The sequence below is a fragment of the Prionailurus bengalensis genome, chromosome A3, assembly GCF_016509475.1.
Source record: "Prionailurus bengalensis isolate Pbe53 chromosome A3, Fcat_Pben_1.1_paternal_pri, whole genome shotgun sequence".
In the NCBI taxonomy this organism is placed as follows: domain Eukaryota; kingdom Metazoa; phylum Chordata; class Mammalia; order Carnivora; family Felidae; genus Prionailurus; species Prionailurus bengalensis.
In genome coordinates, this window is record NC_057354.1 from 65652187 (window position 1) to 65678843 (window position 26657).

The 26657-nt window shown below is 45.9% G+C and overlaps 1 protein-coding gene across 2 annotated transcripts in view; it reads left to right on the top strand.

The window, feature by feature from the left end:
- PRKCE (protein kinase C epsilon) overlaps positions 1-26657 on the top strand; it is a 501273-nt gene that overhangs the window by 317964 nt on the left and 156652 nt on the right. For both annotated transcript variants that reach the window (XM_043603304.1, XM_043603305.1), the window contains exons 5-8: positions 607-692; positions 5024-5153; positions 22561-22703; positions 25238-25334. In XM_043603304.1, the coding sequence (XP_043459239.1) occupies positions 607-692; positions 5024-5153; positions 22561-22703; positions 25238-25334 (456 nt within the window). The remainder of the gene's footprint in view (positions 1-606; positions 693-5023; positions 5154-22560; positions 22704-25237; positions 25335-26657) is intronic.

Sequence of the window (26657 nt, forward strand, 5' to 3'; positions counted from 1 at the left end):
GATAGGTTCTTTTGGACCTTCCCATGTCCTTAGGGTATCACGTGTACAAACAGTTGCTTACCTCTTCCAGCACACTGCCCCATGACACTGATGACACAGCTACAGGCCGCTATGAAATTAAACAAAAATGTTCGGCACGTAGGGGCACAGTCAGATCAAAAAGCTTAGGAACTCCTGTGCTACAAGACATCCATTCCCCTGCTGCAGTGTTTGCTATCGCACCTGCCAACATTGACGTTCCAGAGTGGACCACAAGGCTGCTGCAGTACCTTTAATAGACCTGCTTCACGGAAGGGAAACTGTTCCCTGACCTTGGAGTAAAGAAGCAGGGAAATTGATCGGTACTTCTGGAACTAGAGAAAAGTGCTGACGCCCTCTGGGTGTGAGTGGTGCATTCTTCTCCAGAGCATTTAGGAAACCCTAATGGCTCTGATGGCAAAGTGCTTTGAAATGACGCACGAAGGGCTTCAGCCAGGATATTACTTTAAGACTTGGTGACAGAAGGGGCGTGGCTCCCCTCAGCCCTCTGCTCAGAGCTGAATCTTGGGTTGGGCACCTCCCTACCCCCCACTTGTCGCTCAGCCTTCCGTTTTTTGCTGTTTGCAGTTTGCACTTGCGTGGTCCACAAGCGATGCCATGAGCTCATAATTACGAAGTGTGCGGGATTAAAGAAACAGGAAACTCCCGACGAGGTAAATATTTCTAACATTGAAATTCTGGGCTTTCTTTTCTGCCACTCCCACCCTCCCCTGCCTCCTCCAGGCTCCCTAAGAAAATCCTTATCTCTCTGAGCTCTCCTTGCTTTCTTCATTGTGTTTGATCAAAATTAAAGCAGTTGTCTACAGCCTTCCAGCGTGAGGCACACTCTGCAGAATGAGCGTGGCTCAGAGTCAGGTTCGCGTCTCTGGATGTTGTGCCAAGAGCCGTGTGACCCCAGAGCTAAAGCCTGTGAGGAAAATGTGAATTGGTTTATGTCATTATCTCATTGGAACGGAAAAGTAGCTAGCTGACATGTCAGTAGCTCCACACTGTTTATAAACAGTGTGAGACAATGCACAAGCAAGAACCTTTCTTTATGAGGTGATGGGGGAACGGAGTAGAAGCAGCAGACCCAAGAAACACTAAGGAGGTGGAAATAGCCACAGTAATAATAAAAGCCAACGTTCACTGGGTACTTCCCATGTCCCGATTTCAGTACTTCATCGAATATTATTTAATCTCATAACAGTTTTAATGAGATCAATGCACTTACCATCTTCATTTTGCAACAAAGAGAGTAGAAGCACAGAGGGGTCAAATTAATTTGCCCCAGATCACACAGCTGCTATGTGAAAGAGCCCCATTCAAACCCAGATGGTCTGTTCTAGAAGAGTCTGAGCCCTTGACCGCCAGACTTCATTGTCTCTTATCCTTACCAACTAGTATTGATTGGTTATTAGGGAAGGTCCCTAGGGGTAAGGAAGCAAGGTGATTCAACAGTGAAGGTAGAGTCCTCCTAACTAAGCAAGTGGGAGAAGAGCGTGACTGAGAGTTTGGATGTTATCTATGTTCACAACAGTTGATTTCAAAGGCATGCTTTTAATTCTTGGTGAAATAAATACAGTTATAATCATAGGACATTAGAATTGGGGGTCAGAGAGACCCTAGGTGGCTTCATAATCAAGTGGATTTTTTTTAATTTTTTTTAACTTTATTTATTTATTTATTTATTTATTTATTTATTTATTTTTTTATTTTTGAGACAGAGAGAGACAGAGCATGAACAGGGGAGGGGCAGAGAGAGAGGGAGACACAGAATCGGAAGCAGGCTCCAGGCTCCGAGCCATCAGCCCAGAGCCCGACACGGGGCTTGAACTCACAGACCGCGAGATCGTGACCTGAGCCAAAGTCGGCCGCCCAACCGACTGAGCCACCCAGGCGCCCCATAATCAAGTGGATTTTTAATGTGTCTTCCAAAAGGAATGACTTATAGGACCTTCTACTCCTTAAAAATAATTCAACCAAATGGCATCCTTGCATCTGAAGCATCTCCTATCTTTCATTTCCCTTTGCTTTCACACGGTCTCCAGAAAGCAGCAAGGGACAAAGCTTGGGTGAAATCTTCCATGTCCCCGAGGGGCAGGCAGCCCAGGGTGGAACCTTCCATGTCCCCAAGGGGCAGGCAGCCCAGGGCACTGAAGTTGTTTGTAGGGGCTTTACTGTCATGGCGGAAACTGCAGGTCGTCCCTACCTGGGCCTCCTGGCTCCGGCACCAGGATCATAACCCAAATGGATTGTCACCCTTGTTACTTTTCTAGTAAATGAGAGATACATGGCTGGCTCGCTGTCCATTTCTGTTCCTTCCTCTGGACAGTCCACTGAGCACTGCCTGTATACCAGCTACTGTACATGTCCCTCAGAACCAGGAGGAACACACAACTCCTGCCCTCCAGGATCTCACAGGTTTCACCCGCTGAGAGCCCCTGGATATTTCTCCAGCTTTTTCGTGTCTCCTTGGAGAGAAAAAGTCGCACATGAGCCCTCGCCATGAGGGTTAGAGGGTTGAGATTTGAAATACCCACAGCAGCTTAGTCTGTGACCGAGTTCTTCTGTCTTTCCTGGCATATTGGCAGTGAATTGAAGTCACTGGTGAGGTGTGTTCCCACACTCGGCAGGTCTCCCAAGGGAGATAAGTTGTCAAGGCTTGAGGACGGGGGCTGTGGGCCGCTGCTCCCAGGACCGGTCTCCCTTAGCACTGGTGTACCGCGGCATACCTGGGCGACCGACATGCCCTGTGCCCAATATAGCACTGCTGGGGAGCATCCTTCGAGCTCACTTTTCCCCCCATAACTGCCTGCATGTGCATACACACGTGCACACACGTAGCTTTAAACACCAAATGTCTAGGGTCTTCCTCTTATCAGATGCTTTAGAACTTGGACACCATGAGCACCCAGCTGGTGTTCTCTCCCTGTTTTGCATCTGGGGGTTAGCACTCCTGACACCCCTCTCCCCGCACTTCTGAGCGTGGTGACCAAGGAAGGCTCTCCTTCGTGTTACCTTCCCTCCTTCACTTTTTAACCTTCCAGTTTTGTCTTTCTGCTCTTTTCTTCTTCCCCATGAGCCCCGGGTTGGTTTCGCTCGCCCGTTTCTGGTCTTCCTTGGTAGAGTGGTGTGTGCACAGCTGGGTCCTGATGCGTGCGCTCTCGTGCCCATTTCGCAGCCTCTGATTCTGTGGCTCTTGCACGTGCCCCACCCACCTCCCACCATTCTCCGACACCTTCAGGTCCTTAGGGAGCCCAGCTGAGAGTCACACAGCTCTCCCCACCCTGAACTTCCTAGTTCCTGGATACTTCCCCATCTCTTCACCTTTGTCTGTCACCCATATCCCTATGAGGCTCGTCCTGGGACCCACGACCCTGTTCTCCACGTAGGTCCACCACATCTTCAGCATTTGCAGGAAGAGGGTGGGTACAATGACGTACATCCTTCGGGGTGGGCAGGCACACATAGAGGTGGGGTGACTATATTCACTAATACATACACCTAAGCTATGCATCTAAGGAGGGGTGGGCGCAATTGTTTTCAGTAAATCAGGGGATCTTGTACTGGGGCAAGACTCTAATTGATAGCCCATGCATCTCTAGCTGGGGTCAGTAAAATTCTGGCCCACTGGAAGAATCAGACTTTCTGTGCCTTGCTGTGAAGGCGAGTGACCCTGAGTGCGTGTGCGTGTGCACAGGCACGCCTCCACGTTTGTGCTCAAGTCTGCATCCACACCTTTGTCATGTCTGTGTCTGGCTTTCCCCCGTTTGATGCGTCCCGCCCATGGGGGCCTTTCATTCACCAGTCTGCAGCGAGCCAAGGACGGCTTCTTTGCGGCCTGCTTTGTACCCCCTGATTCCCAATGTAATGAGAGCGACTTTCTCCCCAGTCCATGGGGTCTCAGGTGTTGGTTCCTGCCCGTTTTGAGGGGGACCTGGTTCATGTGGCTGCTTCGCTAGGGACATAGGTGGAGAGTGGCTCCACGGAGGGGCACAGGAGACCCAAAATGGTGGACCATACTGATGACCCTTCATTTCCGTGTGTCTTGTCCATCCCACAGCCCTGTGACATTAGGTGGGATAGGGGGTGCTGTCCTTATTTGCCCAGGTAAGGAATCTGCAGCCCCATGAAGTCACGGAACTTGTCCAAGACCGACCTCACGGCTGGTTGGTGGCAGACCCAGGCCTGCAGATCAGGTTCCCCAACTCATCCTCCAGTCCTTCCCCATCCATCTTGCCACTTTGTCTTTACCCCTTTTCAGTAATGGGTAAGTGGCAACAGAGTAGTTAAAAGGCCTGGGCTCTGAATTCACACTTGTGGGCATCAAATCCTGGCTCTGCCACTCCTCAGCTTCCAGACATGCTTCTTAATCTCACGCTGCCTTAACTTTCCCGTCTGTAAACTCAGGCTAATGATGGCATCTAGCCCGTAGGTGCTGGTGAGGCTTCACTGTGATGGTAGTGCCTGGTCTGTGGCCAGCACTGGTAGCTTAGTGCCCGCAGTGGTCACGACTCTACATTAGCATTCCGTACCACAGTGATTGTCCCAATGGATGGCCGACAGTCTCCACAGCTGTGCTGGGTTTTCAGGGTGTTTATGGAATCCGCCCACCATCAAGCTGCTGAAAGACTGCCCAGGTGCAGCTTCCATGCCCAAAGTGGCATTGAAAAGCACACGGCGACATCTCCTCAACAGCCAAAACATGAGGTACGAAGTGGGTGCTGTGCACCGTGAGAGTTTGAAGCCTGCGGTCCTGGAGGGACCACACAGGGGAGCAGGCCTGCCCTCGCAAGGTCAAACCGAGAGGTGGAGAATGAGTTACAGGCATCAGGAGCAGAGGTCCAGGGAGGTTCTCTTCACCTCGTTTGTCAGGGAAGCTTCCAGAGCCCCGCTCGGACCTGGCCCCCTTCAGCGGTCATGCCTTCTGGGAGCTCCAGCACTAAGCACGCTGGGCTGTGAATGAGCTTGGCAGTGACCCTGTGTTTTGCCGTCCCTGCAGGTGGGCTCCCAGCGGTTCAGCGTCAACATGCCCCACAAGTTTGGTATCCACAACTACAAGGTCCCCACCTTCTGCGACCACTGTGGGTCCTTGCTCTGGGGCCTCTTACGGCAGGGTTTGCAGTGCAAAGGTAAGGCGCCCCATGCCCTGCCCTCACCCTTCCGTACTCGCGTGTCCCCTTGGTCTCCTTTTTGAAAAATCTTTGTTCCCCAGTAAGTTCCAGGTCTGGCCAGAGGACTGAGCCCAAACCCTTATTTGGCTCTCATTAGTTACTTGTGAATTTGTTAAACAATCGCCGTGCAGATGACGGCCAAAGAAACTCCACAGAGCGGATGTGGAGGGGGGAGGTGTGCTTCTTCCATCAAGACCATGAACAAGGCAGAGCAACACGATGAGTCCATAAAAGTGTAGAAATAATTTAAGGAAAAGATAGGTTGGAGCAGAGGAGAAAGAAATATTTCTGGAGAGAGGACCCGAAAGAAGTAATACCTCGCCACGATCCATGGTTACGAGCTTACTCTTGGGAGGAGCCATGTTAGGACCCTATCATCTAAGACGTCTTATTGATCCTTCATAGGTCTGTTCCATAGGCGATATTATTCCTATGACCCTGAGGCTCAGCAACTAAGTAACTTGCTCATGCCACACCGCTTATGAGTAAAAATAAGGTTTGAACCTTGACTCTTGAGCCTCGACTTCCTTCCCCTGTTTCCTGTTGTCCTGCTCATGAATTGTCTTCTTTTCGGATGAGATGGGTAACAATACACAATAATGTGGGGAGGAGGGAACATGCTCTGGGGATCTGAATGGAGTGCTTAGTTTCATGGTCTGGTCCAGTTGGCATGCAGCATTGGACATTCATGAACTGTTGGGATTTGTACTGAATATATTATTAATAAATTCCCACTACGGAAAAATTAAAGGTAAAGGATAAAAAGGAAACTGGAGGCCATGAACAGGCTGGTCATTGAAGGATCCCAATGAGAAATTATGAGGATTGGAAACAAAGTTTATAGGTGTAGAGGGAATAAAGAGAAGGAGAGTAACTTAAGAGATACTGAGGAGTGATTTATTGGATGTGTGACCAGATCCAACTGGGAGGGCAGTGACACCATTCGCTGAGAGGAAATAGGAGAGGAGATCAGGCTAGAGGCAAAGATGGTGGAGTTGAGTTGAGGACATATTACCTTTGAGGTGCCTGTGTGAAATCTACCAGAGCTAACTTTTGGGCGTTCTCATTGAAATTTGGGGCGAAGGCTATGGTGAGCATCCAGACTTGGGATTTGTCAATGTAGTAGTTAAAGGTATAGTAGGTAGTACTTAAAGCTATAAAGTTCATCCCTGGAAGAACCTGAGCGTCGAGAGAGAGGGTAACACCCTGAGATTTGGGGGAGGAAGGTTACCAGCATTCGAGGATGAGCCTGCAGAGGCTATGGCGGGACTTCAAAGGTAGGAGGAAAGGTCTTGAGGAAAGGCATCGCGGAAGACGAAGAGGGAGAGAGTATTTAAAAATGTTCAAAGGAAGTGATAAGTGGTGTCAGATGTTTCCAAGAGGTCATTCAAGGTAAGAAGTAGAACATGGAGTTGGATTTAACTCTCAGGAGGCCTCTAGTGACCTCCTGACAGGAGGTGTCTTGGTGGGATTGAAGGCCAAGTGTGGATGCTGTAGATGAAGTATTTTCAGAATTTTTTAGGTAATGAGGGAAAAGACCGTGAGAATAGGAGAGATTAGTGAGCTGGGAGGGAGAGGAGTGGGCCTTGGGGAGAAAGATGGACACCCCTCCTGCCAGGTGGACAGGAAGCCTCGAGGCCAGGCACAGGTGCGGATGTGTTTCCTGTGTCAAGGGTAGGAGGTGAGGACACAAGGTGACCCTTTAAGTTCTGACTCTGTTGAGGGCATTGCGCGAGAGTCCCCTTGTCTTCTGAACGAGGAGATCCCTTTCGAAGTCGAGGTAAGGAGTGGGTGGAGGGTGTGAGAGGTGGTGCAGGTTGGAAGCGGCTATGCTGGAGACCGAGGGCACCCTGATTAGGGCCAGGAGGAAGTTCTGGCTGTCCACACATCTGTCCTGGGTGAGCTCTCCAGACTTTCAGACCAGCATTCCCACACACGACCCTGAGACAAAGAAGCAGGGCCTGCCCGAAATCCTTCTTGACACTAAGTGACATCAAAACAGTGGAAGAGGAGGGAGTGAGTGGAGCAGGACTCTCCAGTGTTGTTGGCAGAGGAGTGACGCTTTTAGGGACTGTTGAGTGGGGTTGCCAGGAAGCACAGAGCTGCTTTGGATGCCACTCTGATAAGGCCATGTCTGGGTTTCAGTAAATATATTACTGACTGATCAATGTGGGGAGTCTAAATGAAAATACCATCATCTCATAAATATTGACATTTTTTTTTAAATTTTTTTTTAACGTTTATTTATTTTTGAGACAGAGAGAGACAGAGCATGAACGGGGGAGGGTCAGAGAGACAGGGAGACACAGAGTCCGAAACAGGCTCCAGGTTCTGAGCTGTCAGCACAGAGCCCGACGCGGGGCTCGAACCCACGGACCGCGAGATCATGACCTGAGCCGAAGTCGGCCGCTTAACCGACTGAGCCACCCAGGCGCCCCAATATTGACATTTTAAGAAAGCCTCCCAGGCACCCAGATGTCACTGCCAGGGCTGTAGGGTCCCTGGATGACCCTAGGAGAAGGCAGGACTCAGGACGTGTATTCAGCTGTTTTGGCAGGAAACGCTCTCATGCCAGCTCAAGCAGAGGAAGGGGACAGTGAGGCTACCTACAGCAAGGATACCTGTTTCCAGGAGCCCAGAGCAGCGGATGGGAGGCAGGCCACACAGACTTCAAGGCCAAGGCTGTCAGAATATAGGGTCCCCAGCACACATTCACAGGTCTCCCCTCTCCTGTTCCCCTGTTACCGTGGTGTGGTCACTCCCTCTTACTCCTTCCCTATCCTGGCTACCTCTCCCCCACCCTTAATTAACAGACTATTTTTAGAGCAACTTTAAGTCCATAGCAAAAGTGAGAGAAATGTACAGAGACTTCCCATATACCCCCTGCACCCACATACACACAACCTCCCCACCATCAATGTGCCCCCCACCAGTGGTACGTTTGTTACAATGGCTGAGCCTCCATTGCCACAGTAGGACCCTGGGGACCCAGTGTCCCTAGCTTTCATTAGGATTCACTCTTAGAGTTGGACATTCTTTGGGTCTTGACAAATGTACAGTGACCTGAATCCACCCCCATGGTATCTACAGAATGCTTTCCTTGCTCCAGATCTCCTGTGTTTACTTCTCCCTTTTGATCCTTTCTCAACCTCATGTCTTTTTGCTCCTGCGGACCCCTTACCCTGTAGGGAGGGTGATGGTCTGAAGAGGCCAGCAGGATTCAGAGCAGGGGCCCCTCTTGCCTGGATCTGAGTCTGGTTCTGCTGCTATGATTGCTAAAAAAAAAAAAAGAAACCAGGAATTAGAGACCTGCCCAGGGGCCTAGAGCACATTGCTGTGGAGCCAGAGCTTACCCCACCTGCCTCCAATCTCTGCTCCATGCCCTCTCCTGCTCTGGAAGCCTCCATCAGGTTCCCACCTTTGCTGGATCATGCTGCCTTGGTCCCCTAGGCTGGGGCCCTGGTCCCCTGGCCCATGCCTTCAGCTTTGTTGTCCCCCTCCTGTGAATAGGGTCACGTATTTTCAGTGAAACGGTTTTCTTGAGAGCTTGGTTGTGCAGGGAAGGACCCACGGGGCTGTCTTGGTTAATCTCCCTTCAGCCTAAAATTGCCTGAGCCCTGTGGGTTCATGGGTTGTGTGTGTATTCGCCTAAAGACCGTCCCTCTGTCAGCCAGGTAGAGAGAACATAACCACCCTGTTTTACTGGTGGGGGATGGAGAACTGGAGTGCACAAGGAGGATACAGGCAGGGACCCACAGGGACCCACCTCTGTCCTCTGGGCTGCCCCCTCCCCACCCACGGCCCGGAGGCACTGGACCCTAAGGAGGACACTCACCAACACTTGTTGGGTAACCGAGCTCCTTAGTAAAGGGTAGAAAAACACCAGCACTAAGTATGCAGACAAAACATTTCATCCCTTTTTTCTTAGGACTCAAGTGCCCGTAGAGTCCGCATCTCTCTCCGGATTCATTCATGAGTCTGCCTGAGCACCCCAACCACTGTTAGACCAGAAACTGGCTTCAGACATTCAGAGGCCAGCATCACTGAGCCCCTGAGGCATGTGAATCCTTGTTGTTCTTCACTTTATTTTTAAATGTTTATCAATTTTTGACAGACAGAGAGAGACAGAGCATGAGTGGGGGAGGGGCAGAGAGAGAGGGAGACACAGGATCCGAGGCAGGCTCCAGGCTCTGAGCTGTCAGCACAGAGCCCCACGCGGGGCTCAAACTCAAAGACTGTGAGATCGTGACCTGAGCTGAAGTTGGACACTCAACTGACTGAACCACCCAGGTGCCCCAATGCTTCACTTTATTTTAACTGCTCGGCTTCCCCAATGTGACCTCACCTGCACCATGAACCTCTCCAGCCCCTTTTGCACCTGTGTTTTATTTTTCCATTGACACATGGAGTCAGTCCCCCTGGAGGGAGACACCTAATACCTTATGATTTTTCTTTTCATCTCTAAAGATGATACACATTCTCACCTTCCTCGTAGCCTGCCTTCCATTTCTCTTCTGCCCACGATCCCCCCACACTCACATCTTCCAGCACAGCTGCCCTGAAGTCATCGGGCACTGAGGAGCAAGGCAGCAGAAAGCCAGATCCGTCTACACTGCTCACAGTGTGCCCTGCAGGGACCTGCAGAAGCCCTGGCATTTTGTCATCCCCATGTGAGGTGGGCCCATCTGTGCCTGCATGTCCACTCTGATTGCAGCTCTGTCCCCAGGCAGGGGTGACGGTACCCTGGGGGAAAGTCTGGCTGGGAGATTCCCAAAGAATCCTCCGGGCTCCCTTCCTTTCTCTGAGATCCCATCTTAATAGCCACCCTGCTCTGAGGCTGCTTTCATGGGCTAAGGAGCCAGAGTATCACTTACTCTCCAAGAAGTGATGAAGAATGGGTCAATTTGTTTGGGGACAAATGACCTAGGGGAGTCGTGGCCCATCGAGATCACAGGGTTAGAGTCTTGGAGGCTGTTTTCGGTCCTGGTTCTATTATCTCCTGGCTGAGCAGTTGCAGGAGTCACTCTGGCTTGGTGACCCTGGGCTTGCTTCTAATCTCAGCTGCCCTCCTGCCTTCTGGGAACTGCAATGAAAATGGTGAACTGAGCCACCTTCGTGGTGTACTTTGGGGAGTGGCTGTGGGGAGCCAGAAAGACCAGAGAAAGGAAGAATCTTCTTCCCTCCCTTCCCTCCTTCCTCTTTTCTTTTCTTTTCTTTTCTTTTCTTTTCTTTTCTTTTCTTTTCTTTTCTTTTCTTTTCTCTTTCCTTTTTTTTTTAAGTGTTTTGGCCATTTGTAAAACACTAAACACACACAACAGTGATTTTATTCTCATCATTTCTGAAAATGTCGATCCTTTATTATTTTTCTAGCAACTAGGCTCCTTGTCATAACTTCAAATTTTGTTTGTATTTTTAGAAGGAAACAAACAAACAAGAACAAGTAATATGTAAGTCATTCTCACTCTAAAAGATTCCAACAAGACTTAAAACTTCTATAAAAGATATTAAAGACCTTTTATGGTCTCTTTCTACTTCCATCCCAAGACTTAACTGCTATGGGTCCTTCCAGGGATGTTTTTGTGTATGTTTGCTGCATGGATACCTAAACTCACTCGCTCACTCTGTGTTAGGTATCTATTGCTGCATAACAAGTTATTCTAGAACCTAGAGGCTTAAAACAACCAATATTACCTCAGAGTCTCTTTCCAGTTGCAGCTTGGCTAAGTGCTTCTTGCTTAGAGTCTCTCATGAGCTTGTAGGCAAGCTGGGGCTCTGGTCTCATAGGAAGGCTTGACTGGAAGAAGATCTCTTCCAAGCTCACTCGTGTGGCTGTTGGAACCCCAGGTCCTTGCTGGATGTTGGCTGGAGACATCAGTTCTTTGCCACGTGGGTGTCTCCTTAGGGCAGCTCACACTACGGAAGCCGGCTTCCTTCAGAGCAAACAAGCAAGAATGTGAACAAGGATACCCAAAACAGAAGTCACAGCCTTTTGTAACCTCATCTCAAAAATGACATCCCATCACTTTTGACATTCTGTGTTCATGAGAACAGATTCCTACATTCAGCACACACTCAATGGGAAGGAATGACATGAGGGCATAGGTACCAGGAGGACCATTAGGAACCATCTTAGAAGCTGCCCACACCCCCCCACCCCATATGCCCATGCTCTCCTACACACACGTGTGATCACCTCCTCTGTGAGGGCTACTCTGACTGCCCTTTTAAAAACTGAAGCTCTCACCTCTTACCTTCCATCCCCTTCCTTTGCTTGCTTTTTCTTTATGGCACTTATCGCCTTCTAATATTCTAAATTACTTATATATAATGTTTATTTCTCTCCAAGGGTCCATAAAGGCAAAAGGTTTTTTCCATCTGTTTTTCTATTTCCCCAGCATCTACGACAGTGTCTGATACCTTGGCACTCAATAAATATTTAATTAAATTGTCCATGCCTTGTTATGTAATTTGCTTTTTTGCCAGTACATCTTAGAGTATTTCCAAGTCAGTGTATATATAAGTTACCTCATTCTTTTTAATGGCTGCTTAATAATCCACATTATGACCATTCCATCCGTCATTTCAACGTTGCCCTCTTGAGGGACACTTACTTGTTTCTGAGGCCTCGCTATTTCAAGCTGCTGCAAACATCCTCGTATGTGTATCTTCACACATATGTATAAATAGTTATGGGACAAAGGCCCTAGAAGTCCTGCAATAGCTTTAAGTCCTGGTCTTTGTGTGGTTGAATTGCATGAGGAGGTAATTACATCAGGGGACTTTCGTTTGTTGTTTGTTTGTCTTTAAATAACTGCTTTCCCTTCTTTTGCCTTGACGTTGGGTTTTGCATGAGTGGAAAATGCTTGTGTAGGGAGTTTAGGATCTCAGTCACTGTCACGTACTGGGGTCTGGTCTTTGAGTTGCCCTTATGCTGCCAACGTTCCGCTACTCTCTCGAGAGTTAGAATTCATTTAAGAGCGTGGCACCATGCTTTGTGCAAGGCATCATGGAGAACATGGAGATAGAGCATTACTTTAGCTTTCTAGCAACTTCTACCTTACTTGGGTGGTGAACATTAACAAGTTAAATAATAGTAAATCAAGCAGTGAGTCAGAAATAAGTGTGAGCAAGTCATGGGCAAGAGAGGCCCTCGGGACTCAGGCGGTCAGGACAGGCTTTTGAGGGTAGATGGGGCTTGAGCTATACCGTGAGGAGAAGGACCTGAACAGGAAGGAGGGCAAGAGGGAAGGGTAAGCAACCAGTTGTAAGTGGAGGGCACAGAAGGAAGAAGCAGTTTTGTGCTCAGCACCAGAATGCCACGGGAGTCTGGTTGATTTGGATTCCTTTGCAGAGTGGCACCTGGCGATGTTGGGGGCCATGCTTGCACGTTCGGTGGAGCGTTCCATCAGCATTATCATCTGAAGAGTGCTGGGCAGCAGATAGTTGGTCAGTCAGTCCCTGGGAAGCTTTGACTGGTGGTTCCAGTGTGATCAGGGCTCCCAAATCTCTATCCAGTGACATTCGGTGCCCGGTGTGACCCGCCAGGCAGCTTCCCCTCTACCCTCCTTTATCATCTTCTGCCTGGGACTCCACAGTCTGTCATTCCTGCCCCATGCCAACCTGCATTACATAGTTACACTGTTTCCTGTTGACAATTGTTTATCTTCTGCCTCCGAGCACGGCACGACCCTCTCTAACCTGCTATGGAATCAAACCAGCGCCCTGCCTCTTGCTCAAGGGCCAGATCACACTAACATAAAGAGAATTCTGCAGGACACATGGGCCTGCCTCTCTCTTCAGGCATGGCTCCGTCATTGTTCTCAGAAGGCTGGCTGCTTGCTTTGGAAAATTTCCCAACAGCCTGACCCACCTTGGTACCATCCTTAATCTTCGCAAAGAAAAGGCTGCAAACATAGAAAGAAAATCTCTCCAAAGGACGGTAGAATGGATGATAGAAAACGTAGGTGGTACGTGGTGGCACTGCCCAGGACGCAGTAGGAGCTCAACAATTATGAGTAACTGGGAAGTAGCAGAATAATGATTGTCCTTTTAGAAGAGCCCCAGCAGGCCCACTCTGTTTCTTCCCGGCATGAATTGTGCAGGTGAAACCACTGAAAATGACATTCAAGGCAGTCTGGACAGGGAAATCATAAAGGGCTGAGACTGGCAGCCCAAGGCTGATGGCCCTTGACCTTGGTGTTCACCAGTAGTGGTGGAGTGTGGAGGTGAGGAAGGACAGTGTGGTTTGTTTGGTCCCCATTAATGTGAGTGAACCTCAGGTTTCTTTTGGATCCAGCCAGCAGGGCCACAATACTTTTATTGGTCTGTAGCCTCTGGGTCACCCCCCGGCCTCGAGGGGACCCATGGGCTGCCTGAATTATCTCAAGTTCCCCTTCCTCAGCCAGCTGTGCTGTCACGTTTCCAGACTTTTCAAAGCACTTTCAACGTCACTGTCTCGTGCCATCCGTTTGAACTGACACATCATTGGGATTTGTTTTTTCTTACATATTAAGAAAACTACATGGCTCTCCGGGGGAAGTAACAGAGTCTTTAAAAATAAAAGGCAAAATCTTTGAGGAAGAAAACAAAATTTTTAAAAGTAAAAAATGAAGTCCCTGAAGACTTTCTGTTCTCCTGTCTGCCAACTCACTCTGATTGTGGTTTCGTTACGACAGGGTCAGCATTTTAACAGCAGAGGGCGCCAGAGGCTAAGTTATGTAGATCAGTTGCCCTTGCTAAGAAATCCTTTTAATTTGGTTGCTTTGTTCTTGTCCTTTCTGTCACCTCAAGAAGAGGCAGGAGAAAGCATTCACAGGGCTAGTGGGCAAGAGTAGCAAGGTGAGCTGAGTGTCAGAGGGTAGCATCTGCTACAGGGAGCAGGATAGGGAATTTAGAACAGAGGGCTGGGAGTACATGATGGGTCTGAGGATTTCCGGACCTCACTAGCAGTCATTCAGTGAATGCAATCAGCACCTTGGCTAGGCTGCAGGGGAGCTTCCTTATATGTTTATATTGTCTGAGAAAGGCCCCTCCCACCAGCACCCCTACCTTGCACCCTCATCTTTGGTTCTGTGGACATCTTGAGCTCCATAGCTCAGTTGAACCCTCCAAGCCTGAGTTGGGGTCAGGGGTGGGGTCAGGGGTGTGATCCCTCCTCCAGGTCAGTGATCAGGCTATGCAGGGCCAGGAGGAGGCCCAGCCACCCTGCTTGGTTTCATTCAGAAAGATTTGTCTGTGTTTTTTTTTTTAATAGACTTTAATTTTTAGAGAAGTTTTAGGTTTACAGCAAAATTGAGAAGGTACAGAGATTTCCCATATACGCCATACCCTCACACACAATCGGTATCCCCCACTATCAGCATCCCCCACCAGCGCGGTACATTTGTTACAATCAGTGGACTTAGACTGACCCATTGTTATCACTCGGTTTACATTAGGCCTCGCTCTTGGTATTGTCCATTCCATGATTTTGGACAGGTATAATGCCCTGTATTCACCAATATGGTCTCATACCGAGTAATTTCCTTGCCCTAAAAATCCTCTGTGCTCTCTGCCTCTTTATCCCTGCTTCCCCCCAACCACTGGCAACTACTGATCCTTTTACTGTCTCCATAGTTGTTTTTTTTTTTTTTCCAGGGTGTCATGTGGTTGGAATCCTGCAACACAGAGCCTTTTCAGATCGGCCTCCTTCACTTAGCAATATGCATATAAGGCTCATCCATGTCTTTTCATAGTTTAATAGATCATTTCTTTTTAGTGCTGAATAAAATTCCATTGTCTGGGCATGCCACAGTTTATTTATCTCTTCACCTGCTGATGGACAGCCTGGCCGTTTCCAACTTTTGGTAATTATGAATAAAACTGCTGTGAACATCCTTGTGCAGGTTTTCACGTGGACATAAGTTTTCAGCTCATTTGGGTAAATCCCAGGAATGTGATAGCTAGATTGTATGGTCGAGTATATTTAGTTTTGAAAGAAACTACCAAACTGTCTTCCAAAGTGGCTGTACCATTTTGCACTCCCATTAGCAATGAATGAGAATTCCTGTTGCTTCATACATATCCTCACCAGCATTTGGTGTCATTGTTTTGGATTTTGGCCATTTTTATAGGCATGGTAGTGGTATTTTCATTGTCATTTTAATTTGCAATTTCTTAATGACATATGATATCGAGCATCTTCAACAGATGCCATCTGTATATCTTTGGTGAGGTTTCTGCTTAGGTCTTTTGCCCATTTTTAAATTGGGTCATTCATTTTCTTGTCATTGAGTTTTAAGAATGCTTTGCTTATTTTGGATAATAAGCCTTTATCAGATTGTCTTTTGCAAATATTTTCTCCCAGTCTGTGGCTTGTCTTCTCATTCTCTTGACAATGTCCTTTGCAGAGCAGAAGTCTCTAATTTTAATGAAGTCCAGCTTATCAATTTTTTCTTTGATTGATCATGCCTTTGGGGTTGTATTTAAAAAGTCATCACTGTACCTGAGGTCACCTAGGTTTTCTTCTACCTTCTAGGAGTCTCATAGTTTTGAGTTTTATCTTTGGGTCTGTGCTCCATTAATTTATGTGAAGGGTGTGAGGTCTGTGTCTAGATTCATTTGTGTGTGAGTATGTCTTGGGGTTCCAGCACTGTTTGTTGAAAAAAACCTATCTTTTGCTCCATTGTACCTTTTCTCCTCTATCAGGGATAGATAGTTGTATAATTACGGGGATCTCTTTCTGCACTTTCTGTTTCTGTTCCATTGATTGGTTGGTCTACTCTTTCACCAATACACACTGTCTTAATATACCTTTTAGAGTAAGTCTTGAACTCAGGTAGTCTCAGTCCTCCAACTTTGCTCTTCTCAATATTGCATTGGCTATTCTGGGTCTTTGCCTCTCCATATAAACTTTAGACTCCCTTTGTCAATATCCACAAAATATGGGATTTTGATTGAAAATGCCTTAAGAAAAATTGACATGCTAACAACACTAAGATTTCCTACCCATGAACATGGAATGTCTCTCCCTTTATTTAGTTCTTTTTTTATTTCTTTCATCAGAGTTTTGTAGTTTTACTCATATAGACTTTGGACATATTTTGTTAGATTTATACCTAAGTATTTTTTAGGTGCTAATGTCAGTATCATGTTTTTAATTTCAGATTCCACTTGATCGTTGGTGGGATATAAGAAAGTGATGGGCTTTTGTATATTAGCCTTGTATCCTACATCCTTGTTTATTAATTCCAGATGATTTTTTTCAGCTCTTTGGGATTTTCTACATAGACAATGTCATCTGTGAATAAAGGCAGTTTTATTTCCTCCTTTTCAGTCTGTATACCTTTTATCGCTTTTTCTTGTCTTATTGTATTATCTAGTACTTCTGATACAATACTGAAAAGGGATAGTAGGGATGAGAAGGGACATCCTTGCCTTGTACTTAACGTTAGAAAACTTCTAGTTTCTCATCCATAAGTATGATATTAGCTGTAGGGTTTTTTTTTGGATGTTCTTAATCAAGTTCAGGAAATCCTTCTGTATTTCTTGGTTTCAAAGAGATTTGATTGTGATGGTGTTGGATTTTGCCAAATGCTTTTTCTGCATCTATCAATAGGATTGTGTGATTTTTCTTCTTTAGCCTATTGATGTGAAAGATTACATTAACTGATTTTCAAATGTTGAACTAGTCTTGTGTACCTGAAATAAGTCCTACTTGCTTATGGTTTATATTTCTTATGCACTGCTGGATTCCATTTGCTGGTATTTTAGTGAGGAGTTTTACATCTATATTCATGAGAGATGTTGGGCTGTAGTTGTCTTTTCTTGTAATATTCCTTCTGCTTTCATCTTCCCGAAGATACTATAGAGAATTGGTATAATTTCTAACTTAAAGGTTTGGTAACATTCACCAGTCAACCTATCTGGGCCTGATGCTGTTTTGGAAAATTATTAATTACTGACTTGATTGCTTTAATAGAACTTGATTGCTTTAGTTGACCTTTTACATTCTCTATTTCTTTTGTGAGGTTTGGTAGAGTTTGTGTCTTTTAGGAATGGTTTTGCTGTATCCTCCCAATTATGAGAAGTTAGGTTTTCATTTTCAGTCCGTTCAAAATATTTTTAAATTCCTCTTGAGACTTCCTCTTGACCTATGTGTTATTTAGCAGTGTGTTATTTAATTTCCAAGCATTTGAGGGTTTTCCAAACATATTTCTGTTATTGATTTCTAATTTAATTCCACTGTAGTCTGAAAGCAGGCATTGTATGATTTTTTTTGTTGTTGTTCTTTTAAATCCATTAGGGTATGCTTTATAGCTCAGAATGTTGTCTGTCTTGGTAAATGTTCCATGTGAGCCCGAAAGTAGGTGTATTCTGTTGTTGGATGGAGTAATTGCTAGATATAGTAGTCAATTATATTCAGTCGGTTGGTGGTGCTGTTGACTTTAACCATGTCCTTACTGATTTTCTGCCTTCTCGATCTATCCATTTCTGATAGCAGAGTATTGACATCTCCAACTGTAACAGTGGATTCATCTATTTCTCCTTGCAGTTCTGTTTTTGCCTCACATATTTCGATACTCTGCTTCTAGGTGCATGCACATTAAAGATTTAATGTTTTCTTTGAGAATTGATCCCTTTATCATTATGTAATGCCTTTTGCTATCCCTGTCAACTTACCTTGCTCTGAAGTCTGCTCTGTCTGAAATTAATATAGCCACTGCTGCCTTCTTTTTGTCAGTGTTAGCACAGTGTATCTTTCTCCATGCCTTTAATTTTAACCTAAATATGTCTTACATTTAAAGTGTATTTCTTGTGGATTATTTACCTCAAAACCACAATGAGATACCACCTCACACCTGTCAGAGTGACTAACATTAACAACTCAGGCACCAACAGATGTTGGCGAGGATGCGGAGAAAGAGGATCCCTTTTGCACTGCTGGTGGGAATGCAAACTGGTGCAGCCACTCTGGAAAACAGTATGGAGGTTCCTCAAAAAATTAAAAATAGAACTACCCTACAACCCAGTAACTGCACTACTAGGTATTTATCCGAATGATACAGGTTTGCTGTTTTGAAGGGGCACATTCACCCCAATGTTTATAGCAGCACTATCAACAATAGCCAAAGTATGGAAAGAGCCTAAATGTCCATTGACAGATGAATAGATAAAGAAGATGTGGTACACACAAACACACACACACACACACACACACACACACACACACACACTGGAGTATTACTCGGCAATCAAAAAGAATGAAATCTTGCCATTTGCAACTATGTGGATCGAACTAGAGGGTATTATGCTAAATGAAATTAGTCAGAGAAAGACAAATATCATATGGCTTCACTCATATGAGGAATTTAAGATACAAAACAGATGAACACAAGGGAAGGGAGGCAAAAAATAATATAAAAACAGGGAGGGGGGCAAAAATATAAGAGACTTAAATATAGAAAACAGGTTTACTGGAGGGGTTGTGGGAGGGGGGATGGGCTAAATTGGTAAGGGGCATTAAGGAATCTACTCCTGAAATCATTGTTCCAACATATGCTAACTAACTTGGATGTAAATTAAAAAATAATATATAAAATTTAAAAAACCTCAAAAAGAACAAAAAAATAAAGTATATTTCTTGTAGATTAAATATAATTGGGTCCTGTTTTTTGATCCACTCTAAAAATCTCAATTGGCATACAGTTGACCATTGAACAGCACAGGTTTAAACTGTGTGGGTCCACTTATATGTGGAATTTTTACAGTACTGTAAATGTATTTTCCTTATTATTTTCTTACTAGCATTTTTTTCCTCAAGCTTTGTTGAAAGAATATAGTATATAATACAAAATATGAGTTCATCAACTGTTTATGTTTCCATAAGGCTTCCAGTCAACAGCAGGCTATTAGATGTTAAGTTTTGAGGGAGTCAAAAGTTATACTTGGCTTTTTTACTATGCAGGGGAGTCAATACCCCTAACTCCTGTGTTGTTCAAGGGTCAAGTATATTTAGACCATTGATATTTAAAGTGATTATTGACATAATTGGATTAATAGCTACCATTTTTGCTGTTGTTTTCCATTTGATACCCTTGTTCTTCCTATTTTTATTCTTTTTTTTTCCTGCTTTCTGTAATTAATTGAATATTTCATATGGTCCCATTTTCTCTCTTTGTTGTTAACATATCAATTATTTTTCCTTTTTTAATTATCTTTGTGGTTGCCTAGAGTTTGCAATATACATTTACAACTAATCCAAATCCACTTTCAAATAATACTCTTAATGCTCCAGAGGTAATGCATGTACATTATAATAACAAAATAATCATAATTTCTCCCACTCCATGTATCATTGCTATGGTTCATTTCCCTTACATGTAAGCACACATATTTATATACATACGATGTACATCAGCATATGTAATTGGTTATATTGTTGCCATTATTTTGAGGAAATGTTATTTCTTAGATGAAGACTGAGGGAAATACAAGTTTTTATTTTACCATCACTTGTTCCTTCTCCGATGGTCTTTCTTTACACAGATCTGAGTTTCCGACCGATGTTGTTTTCCTTCTTCCTGAAGAACTTCTTTTAACATTCCTCGCAAGACCAGTCTGCTGACAATGAATTCCCTCAGTTTTTATTTGTCTGAAAGAAGCCTTTCTTTCTCCTTCACTTTTGAAGAATAACTTCATGGATACGGAATTCTATGTTGGTTTTTTTTTTTCTCAGTACTTTAAATATTTCACTGTTTTCTGTTGCTTGCATGGTTTCTGGGGATGAGTCAGATGTAGTTCTTATCTTTGCTGCTCTGTAGGTCAGGTGTTATTTCCTTCTGGCTTCTTTCAAGAATAGTTTTTCTTTATCTTTGATTTTCTGAAGTTTGTGTATGACATGCCTAGGTATAGTTTGTTTTTTTTTTTCTTTCATATATCCTGCTTGGTATTCTCTGAGCTTCCCAGATCTGTGGTTTGGTGTCTGACATTAATTTGAGGACATTCTCAGTCATTTTTGCTTCAAATATTTCTTCCGTTTATCTCTGTCTTCTTCTTCTGGTGTTTCCATCATACACATTATACCTTTTATAGTCCCACAGTTCTTAGACAGTCTCTCTTTTCCTTAGTCTTTTTTTTTTCTCTTTGCTTCTCTGTTTTGGAAGTTTCTATTGACATATTCTCAAACTCAGAGATTATTTCCTCACCTGTGTCCATTCTACCAATGGTCCCAGCAATGGTATTCTTCATTTAAAAAAAAATGTTTAATGTTTATTTTTGAGAGCAAGAGAGAGAGAGAGACAGAGCATGAGTGGGGGAGGGGCAGAGAGAGAGGGAAACACAGAATCCAAAGCAGGCTCCAGGCTCTGAGCTGTCAGCACAGAGCTCCAAGTGGGGCTCGAACTCACAAATCGTGAGATCATGACCTGAGCCACCAGGCTCATTGCATTCTTCATTTCTGTTAAGTGTTTGTGATCTCTAGAATTCCCTTTTGATTCTTTCTTAGAATTTCCATCTCTCTGCTTATATTGCCTATTTGTTCTCACATGCTGTCTACTTTATTGATCAGAGCCCTTAGCAAATTAATCATAGCTGTTTTCAATTCCCAGTCTGATAATTCCAGCATTCCTGCCATGTCTGGGTCTGGTTCTGACTGCTTGCTCTGTCTCTTCAAACTGTGTGTTTTGCCGTTTTAGAATGCCTTTTAACTTTTTCTTGATAGCTGGACATGATGTACTAGGTGAAAGGAACTGCAGTAAATAGGCCTTTAATAAGGTGGTGGCGAGGGTGTGGGGGAGGGGAAGCATTCTATAGTCCTGTAATTAGATCTCAGTCTTTGCCTGAGCCTGTTCCTCTGAACTATGAGCTTTGTGACTATTACTCAGGGTTTTTTGTTTTCTTCTTTTCCCTCCCACCTTAGGTAGGACAGTATGGCTGGAGTGGGCTGGAGTTGGGTATCTTTCTTCTTCCACATGGGAAGCTACAGCAGGCTAGACTTAGGGTATCCGCCCCCCACCCCCCCACCCTGAGCCAGGGTCAGGTAGCATCTGATAAAACTACTATAGTTGAGGCTCTTGTAAAATAGTTTCTCCTAAAAGCAGGCCTTGTTAAGAACAAAGTATTCTGGTTTATTTCAAAATGGTTTCCCCCTGTCCCACGCCCCCCACCCCCCACCCCTGCAGCCAGAAGCATAAGGGAATTTTTCTCTAGGGTTTACTCTGAGAACCTGGTCAAACTCCTAGAAGCAAAACTGACAAAGATGTGGGGGTCCCTATGACTGACCGGGTCTGCCCAGAGATTGGACTCAGCCTTGTCTGCCCGGAGACTCCAACACTTTGTCAGTTTCGCTTCTAGTTCCCCTGCCCTGGCCCCCACAGAGGTTGCTGCTGGGGAGTTTCTGCCTGGTGAGTTGTGGTTCACTGTAGCTACCCATCTGTCTCATTCATTTTGGCGGTAGCGTTTGCCCTGTGACCTTCCTTCTCTGGTAAATCCGAGAAGAATGAGTTTTTCGGTTCGTGCAAGCTTTGTGCTTGTTAGGACCCAGTGATGTCCTCCAAGTGCTGTACATGCTAAGCTGGAAACCAGAATACTAAGCTGGAAACCAGCTGGTTGATGTTTTCACTTGCGATGCTCTATACCAAGGACAACTAAGTGATATGGGCAAAACAAGACTTTCAGGCATGGCTCTTGTTCCTTTGAAATTGGATTTTAATTTTTTTTTTCAACGTTTTTTATTTATTTTTGGGACAGAGAGAGACAGAGCATGAACGGGGGAGGGGCAGAGAGAGAGAGGGAGACACAGAGTCGGAAACAAGCTCCAGGCTCTGAGCCATCAGCCCAGAGCCTGATGCGGGGCTCGAACTCACGGACCGCGAGATCGTGACCTGGCTGAAGTCGGACGCTTTAACCGACTGCGCCACCCAGGCGCCCTGAAATTGGATTTTAGATTTGAAAGGAGCCTTGGTGGTCTCCTTACTCAGTGTCCTCATGTTCAGATGAGTGTCTCAGGCTCTACTATGGGCACTTCTCTCTGGCTAATATTTGCACATTTTAGCAAAGTAGTATAATGCACTGTATATATGCAACCCGTCTGTGCTGAGGATCCAAATGAACTTTCTCTAAATAAACCAGTTTTGTTCTTTCATAGTCAGTGTTCTGCTCCCTGAAAGGAAATGTAATGTGATATTTATCCACAAACAGTGGTGACCACTGTATGGTGTTTGGATGGATGCTGTTAGTTCTGTGTGATTTTATTTTTCTCTTTTTGTCTTTCTCCATTTTCCAAATTCTGTCAAATGAACATGTATTACATTTACAATCAGGAAAAAAATAAGGTAATGTTTTCGGTCATGAACGTTGGAAGTCTCCTCTCCGTGTCTCCTTACAGTCTGCAAGATGAACGTTCACCGACGCTGTGAGACCAACGTAGCTCCCAACTGTGGGGTGGACGCCAGAGGAATTGCCAAAGTCCTGGCGGACCTAGGCGTCACTCCAGACAAAATCACCAACAGCGGCCAGAGGAGGAAAAAGGTAACTGGCTATTTGGTGGTGTTTCTGGAGCTCTCTGTGGGCCCACTTTCTCTGTGCTGGCTTCCTGAGAGCCCCATGGAGTGAGGTTCCAAGATCACTGGGTTTGAGACACTGCACACAAAATAGCATGTGCTTAAAGGGAAGGAAAAAAAAAAAAGAAATTAGGCAGGTGACATTAAAGTCTCCTTCAGTTCCAGAAGTGGGGGAAAAACAAAGCAAGTCTCAAGTGTTACATTCCTTGGGGAAACATAACCTTTGAGATGAGGACTTTGGAATTCTCTCTAGAAAAAGCACCATTCTAGACAAGGCAATAGGCTTATCTGCCTCCAGAACTGGCATGAAAGCAATGTCACTGTTTTGAACTTTGCCCCCTGGTATTGCTGTAATGAGGATAAGTGGACGAAGAGCTGGAGCCACATTCTTTTCTAGGGAACAAGCCAAGAAGGTCTGTGCTAGTGCCCGCACTCAGCTGCCCAAGGGACATTGTTAATGCCCCGTGACATGAAACATCTGGGTCTTTCTTGGGAGACCTAAGCCCCCGTCTCTACCCGGGTGACCTTTGGAATGTCAGTGGGAAGAGATCCATTTGCTAAAATGTTATTTTGGTAAGTCAGGGCCCACAGATGTAAACAGAGCTAAAGGCATCCATAGCATTTTGTTTGAAGGCCCTCCTTAGCCTTGGCTCCCAGCCTAGAAAATGTAAGAGTTTTTGAAAAAGTAAGTTATGAGAAAATCAGAACCACATTTAACTGGGCAAGAAGTTCTGGTGGAGGTGAGAAGCAGGCAGTGATCCTCATCACCCAGTACCAGGCAACCTCAAGCACTTTCTAGAAAAGTAATTCTCACACCAGGTGCTCTACAGTTTGGACTCCCAATGTTCTCCCTAAGTCCTGCCCTAAAATTCCTTCTGAAGGGCTCTGTGTTTCCCTTCTTTTAGAGGCTGCCCACCCCTTTTCCCGGGTGCATCTCAGAAGAGCCCTTTCCCTTGAATGGGGAGGTTTGGATCATTTTAATCTTCTTAAACTCCTCCTTCTTTACCTTCCCAATAAGCAAAGGTTGGAGGAGAAGAACTCTCTTCTCCCCGGTTGGTTAGCTATGGGATTTTGTGCTTCTGGTGGCTCTTAGCTCTGTAAATCCCACCAGTGGAAGTAGGACTTTAGTTATTGACCCAAGGCATTGCAATTGCAAGCAGAATGTCTGCACCCAGGAATGCTAGACCCCCACCGAAGGAGTGGGTTAAGTAAACACCTTGTGATGACAGAGTTGGACATACACATTTATGAGCTCTAGAGAGAGCCCTTTTCAGGAGATATGGCTTTTCTCCTTGCTAGAAGGAAATGGAGACAGAACCTTCATTAATCATCATGAAGCATTTTAAAAGAAAACTCAATACACACCTGCCCTCCCTGCCCCCCACCCCCAATTTACACAGGCCATAATGCCAATAACCAGCCATCGTCTGTCTGAGGTTTGGGGGCACCTGGTGATATGAAGCCAACATGGAGGAATTCAAGAAGAGACAGAGTTAAAGACTAAAGGATTCTGATATTTTTATTGCTGGGTTGCTTCTGATGCAAAAGCTGGAAAAAAGCCACATGATCCAAGTCGTGGCTTGGATCCCTTGGTCCCTTAGCATGTGAGGAAGGGAGAGAAGTCTCTTGCTCAGAAGCTAAGCGGGCTTTTTGCAAGAGCGTCAGGCTTGCTGGAGCATTGTCTGTCTTCACGTTGCCCTTTGCGAGTAGTCCTTCACCCAGCAAGGATGTGTGCACACGGCTCTGGAGCAAGAGTAAAATAGAGTATGTGTGACCGCTTAGTCCAAACCTCTGACTTTGGTGGGAACTCCACATGGGTGCACTGACACCTGTGCTGGGAAATAGACTTCCCTGGAGGGTGTCCTGTTAAAATTTGCCAACCGATATCAATGCACCTAAAAATATTTATTGAGCTTCGACTAAAGGTATCATTTGGTACAAGGTGCCAGAGGCAATACAAATGCTAGATAGTCTTACCTTCAAAGAGCCTATAGTCTACCCAAGGAGAGTGCCCCACACAGTATCCACAAGCAGAAGCCATTAACTAAACACAGCTGAACAAGAGGACGGATAAACGTGATAACTCGCGCTGCTTGCATTGGCGAGCGGGTTTTCACGGAAGGGGTGCAGTTGTGCTTTGCTTAGACAGGTCAATTGCCTTTGCATAGGATGAAAACTGAACAAACCACAGTCTCTTCTTAAGTTTTTAATTCCTGTTGGCTGCCCCATAGTGTAATGTTGGATTCTGGTGTGCAACCTAGTGATTCAGCACTTGCGTGCATCACCATGTGCAGTCTCGTCTTCCCTTTAACTGTCAGGAGGAACCTGAGTCTGGGCTTTCAGAAGGTCAGTTCAGCAAGTGCTGCTGTGCCCCCGGGGCTCCTACAGCCCTCGCTGGGGTCCAGCATCTGGGCGGTTCTGACCTGCGGGTTGCTCCCCACCCTCCCTTCTCTGTCTCCACCCCCGCCCTCTCTCTCCCTCTCTCTCCCTCCCTCTCTCTAGCTCATCGCTGGCGCCGAGTCTCCGCAGCCTGCTTCCGGAAGCTCACCGTCTGAGGAAGATCGATCCAAGTCAGCACCCACCTCCCCTTGTGACCAGGGTGAGACCCTCAGATTTGCTTTGTGACCTCTGAGTAATATCATCTGAACGACTGAAGGCTTCAGACACCCTCTCCCTGCTGACTCATTAGCTACTCTTTTCTCTCTACAAGTATTTCTTCAGGGAGAGGCACTAAATGGCTCTGCTCGTGTTAAACCTTGTCCATGCCAGGGTAAAAGAGAAAAAACAGGGAATGTTATGGTTCTTTCTTTACTCCTGCCTCTTTCCCGGGTTCCAAGTGTAGGAAAGCACCCTGAGCCTGCTCCCAGACCTTCCATGTGTCTGTGCCACTCAGCTGAGAGCAAATTCTTTCCTGACTCTGGTCATCACACTCAAAAACCTGAAAGCAGGGCATGAGTGGGGGCCTGTGGCTGAGCAGGGACAGGAGCGCCAAGCAGAGAACAGACAGAGAAGGGAGGAAGCCAGCTCTAGGCCTGACCCCTTCCTAAAGTTCAGCTTAGGATGTTTCCTTCTTCCCCGTAAGAATATGCCTCATGTAGTCGAAGTTTCTGAGTTCTGCAGGCATCCAAGAATGCTGAGGGGAGACTAACACATTTTAAACCTTGCCCTCTGGTGATCAGACCCAGGCGTCCCTGGGAAAGGGATGTCTGCTCCTGCAGAGCAGGAATAATCATCATTGCATGGCAATAGTGCCTTGATTTTCCATAGCCCCAGTTGTGTTCCTTATCTTAATCTTATCCACACACTAACTCTGTGTTGGTGTGCCCCATCCCTGGCCCCATGCTACAGGGTGGGAAGCGGAAGATCAGAGAGTCAAAAAGTTCTGTCCAAAGGCCTGGAACTAAGTCAGCAGTAAGAGCAACGCCATACCCCTCCTGGTTTTGGGACACCCCCCACCCCCACCCCGGGCTGCCGCCCCACCTCAGAATCTGTGCTGTCATATTCTCCCTGGGGGTGTGACCCACTTCAGTTTATCCAGCAGTAGACGAAACAGCTGCAGGGCAGTATGCCGATCTGAGGCCTCAAAGTACTCGGCCTGCATCCCTCCTCTTGCTGCTCTGATTAGTTTCCTGTGTCTTTATTCCTGTGTCTGCTTAATTCCAAAAAAGAATTTGGTCCATTTGTATGTACTTCCAGTGGCACTCAGGGGGCCTCCAAACTAGTAGGTATTATCCTAGAACCCGTGCAGGTGTTTTCATGTGCCCCATGTTAGTGCTGAGACCTCCTTTGGGAGCTTCAAGGAGCTGGGATTCTATGGTAGAGACCCCCAGTAAGAGTGAGCTGGCTGGAGTTTCTAGGCCTGGCTTCTGCCAGCGTGCTGCCCAGACCCGGCAGGACGCAGTGCCTGTGTTTGTCTCTGGTC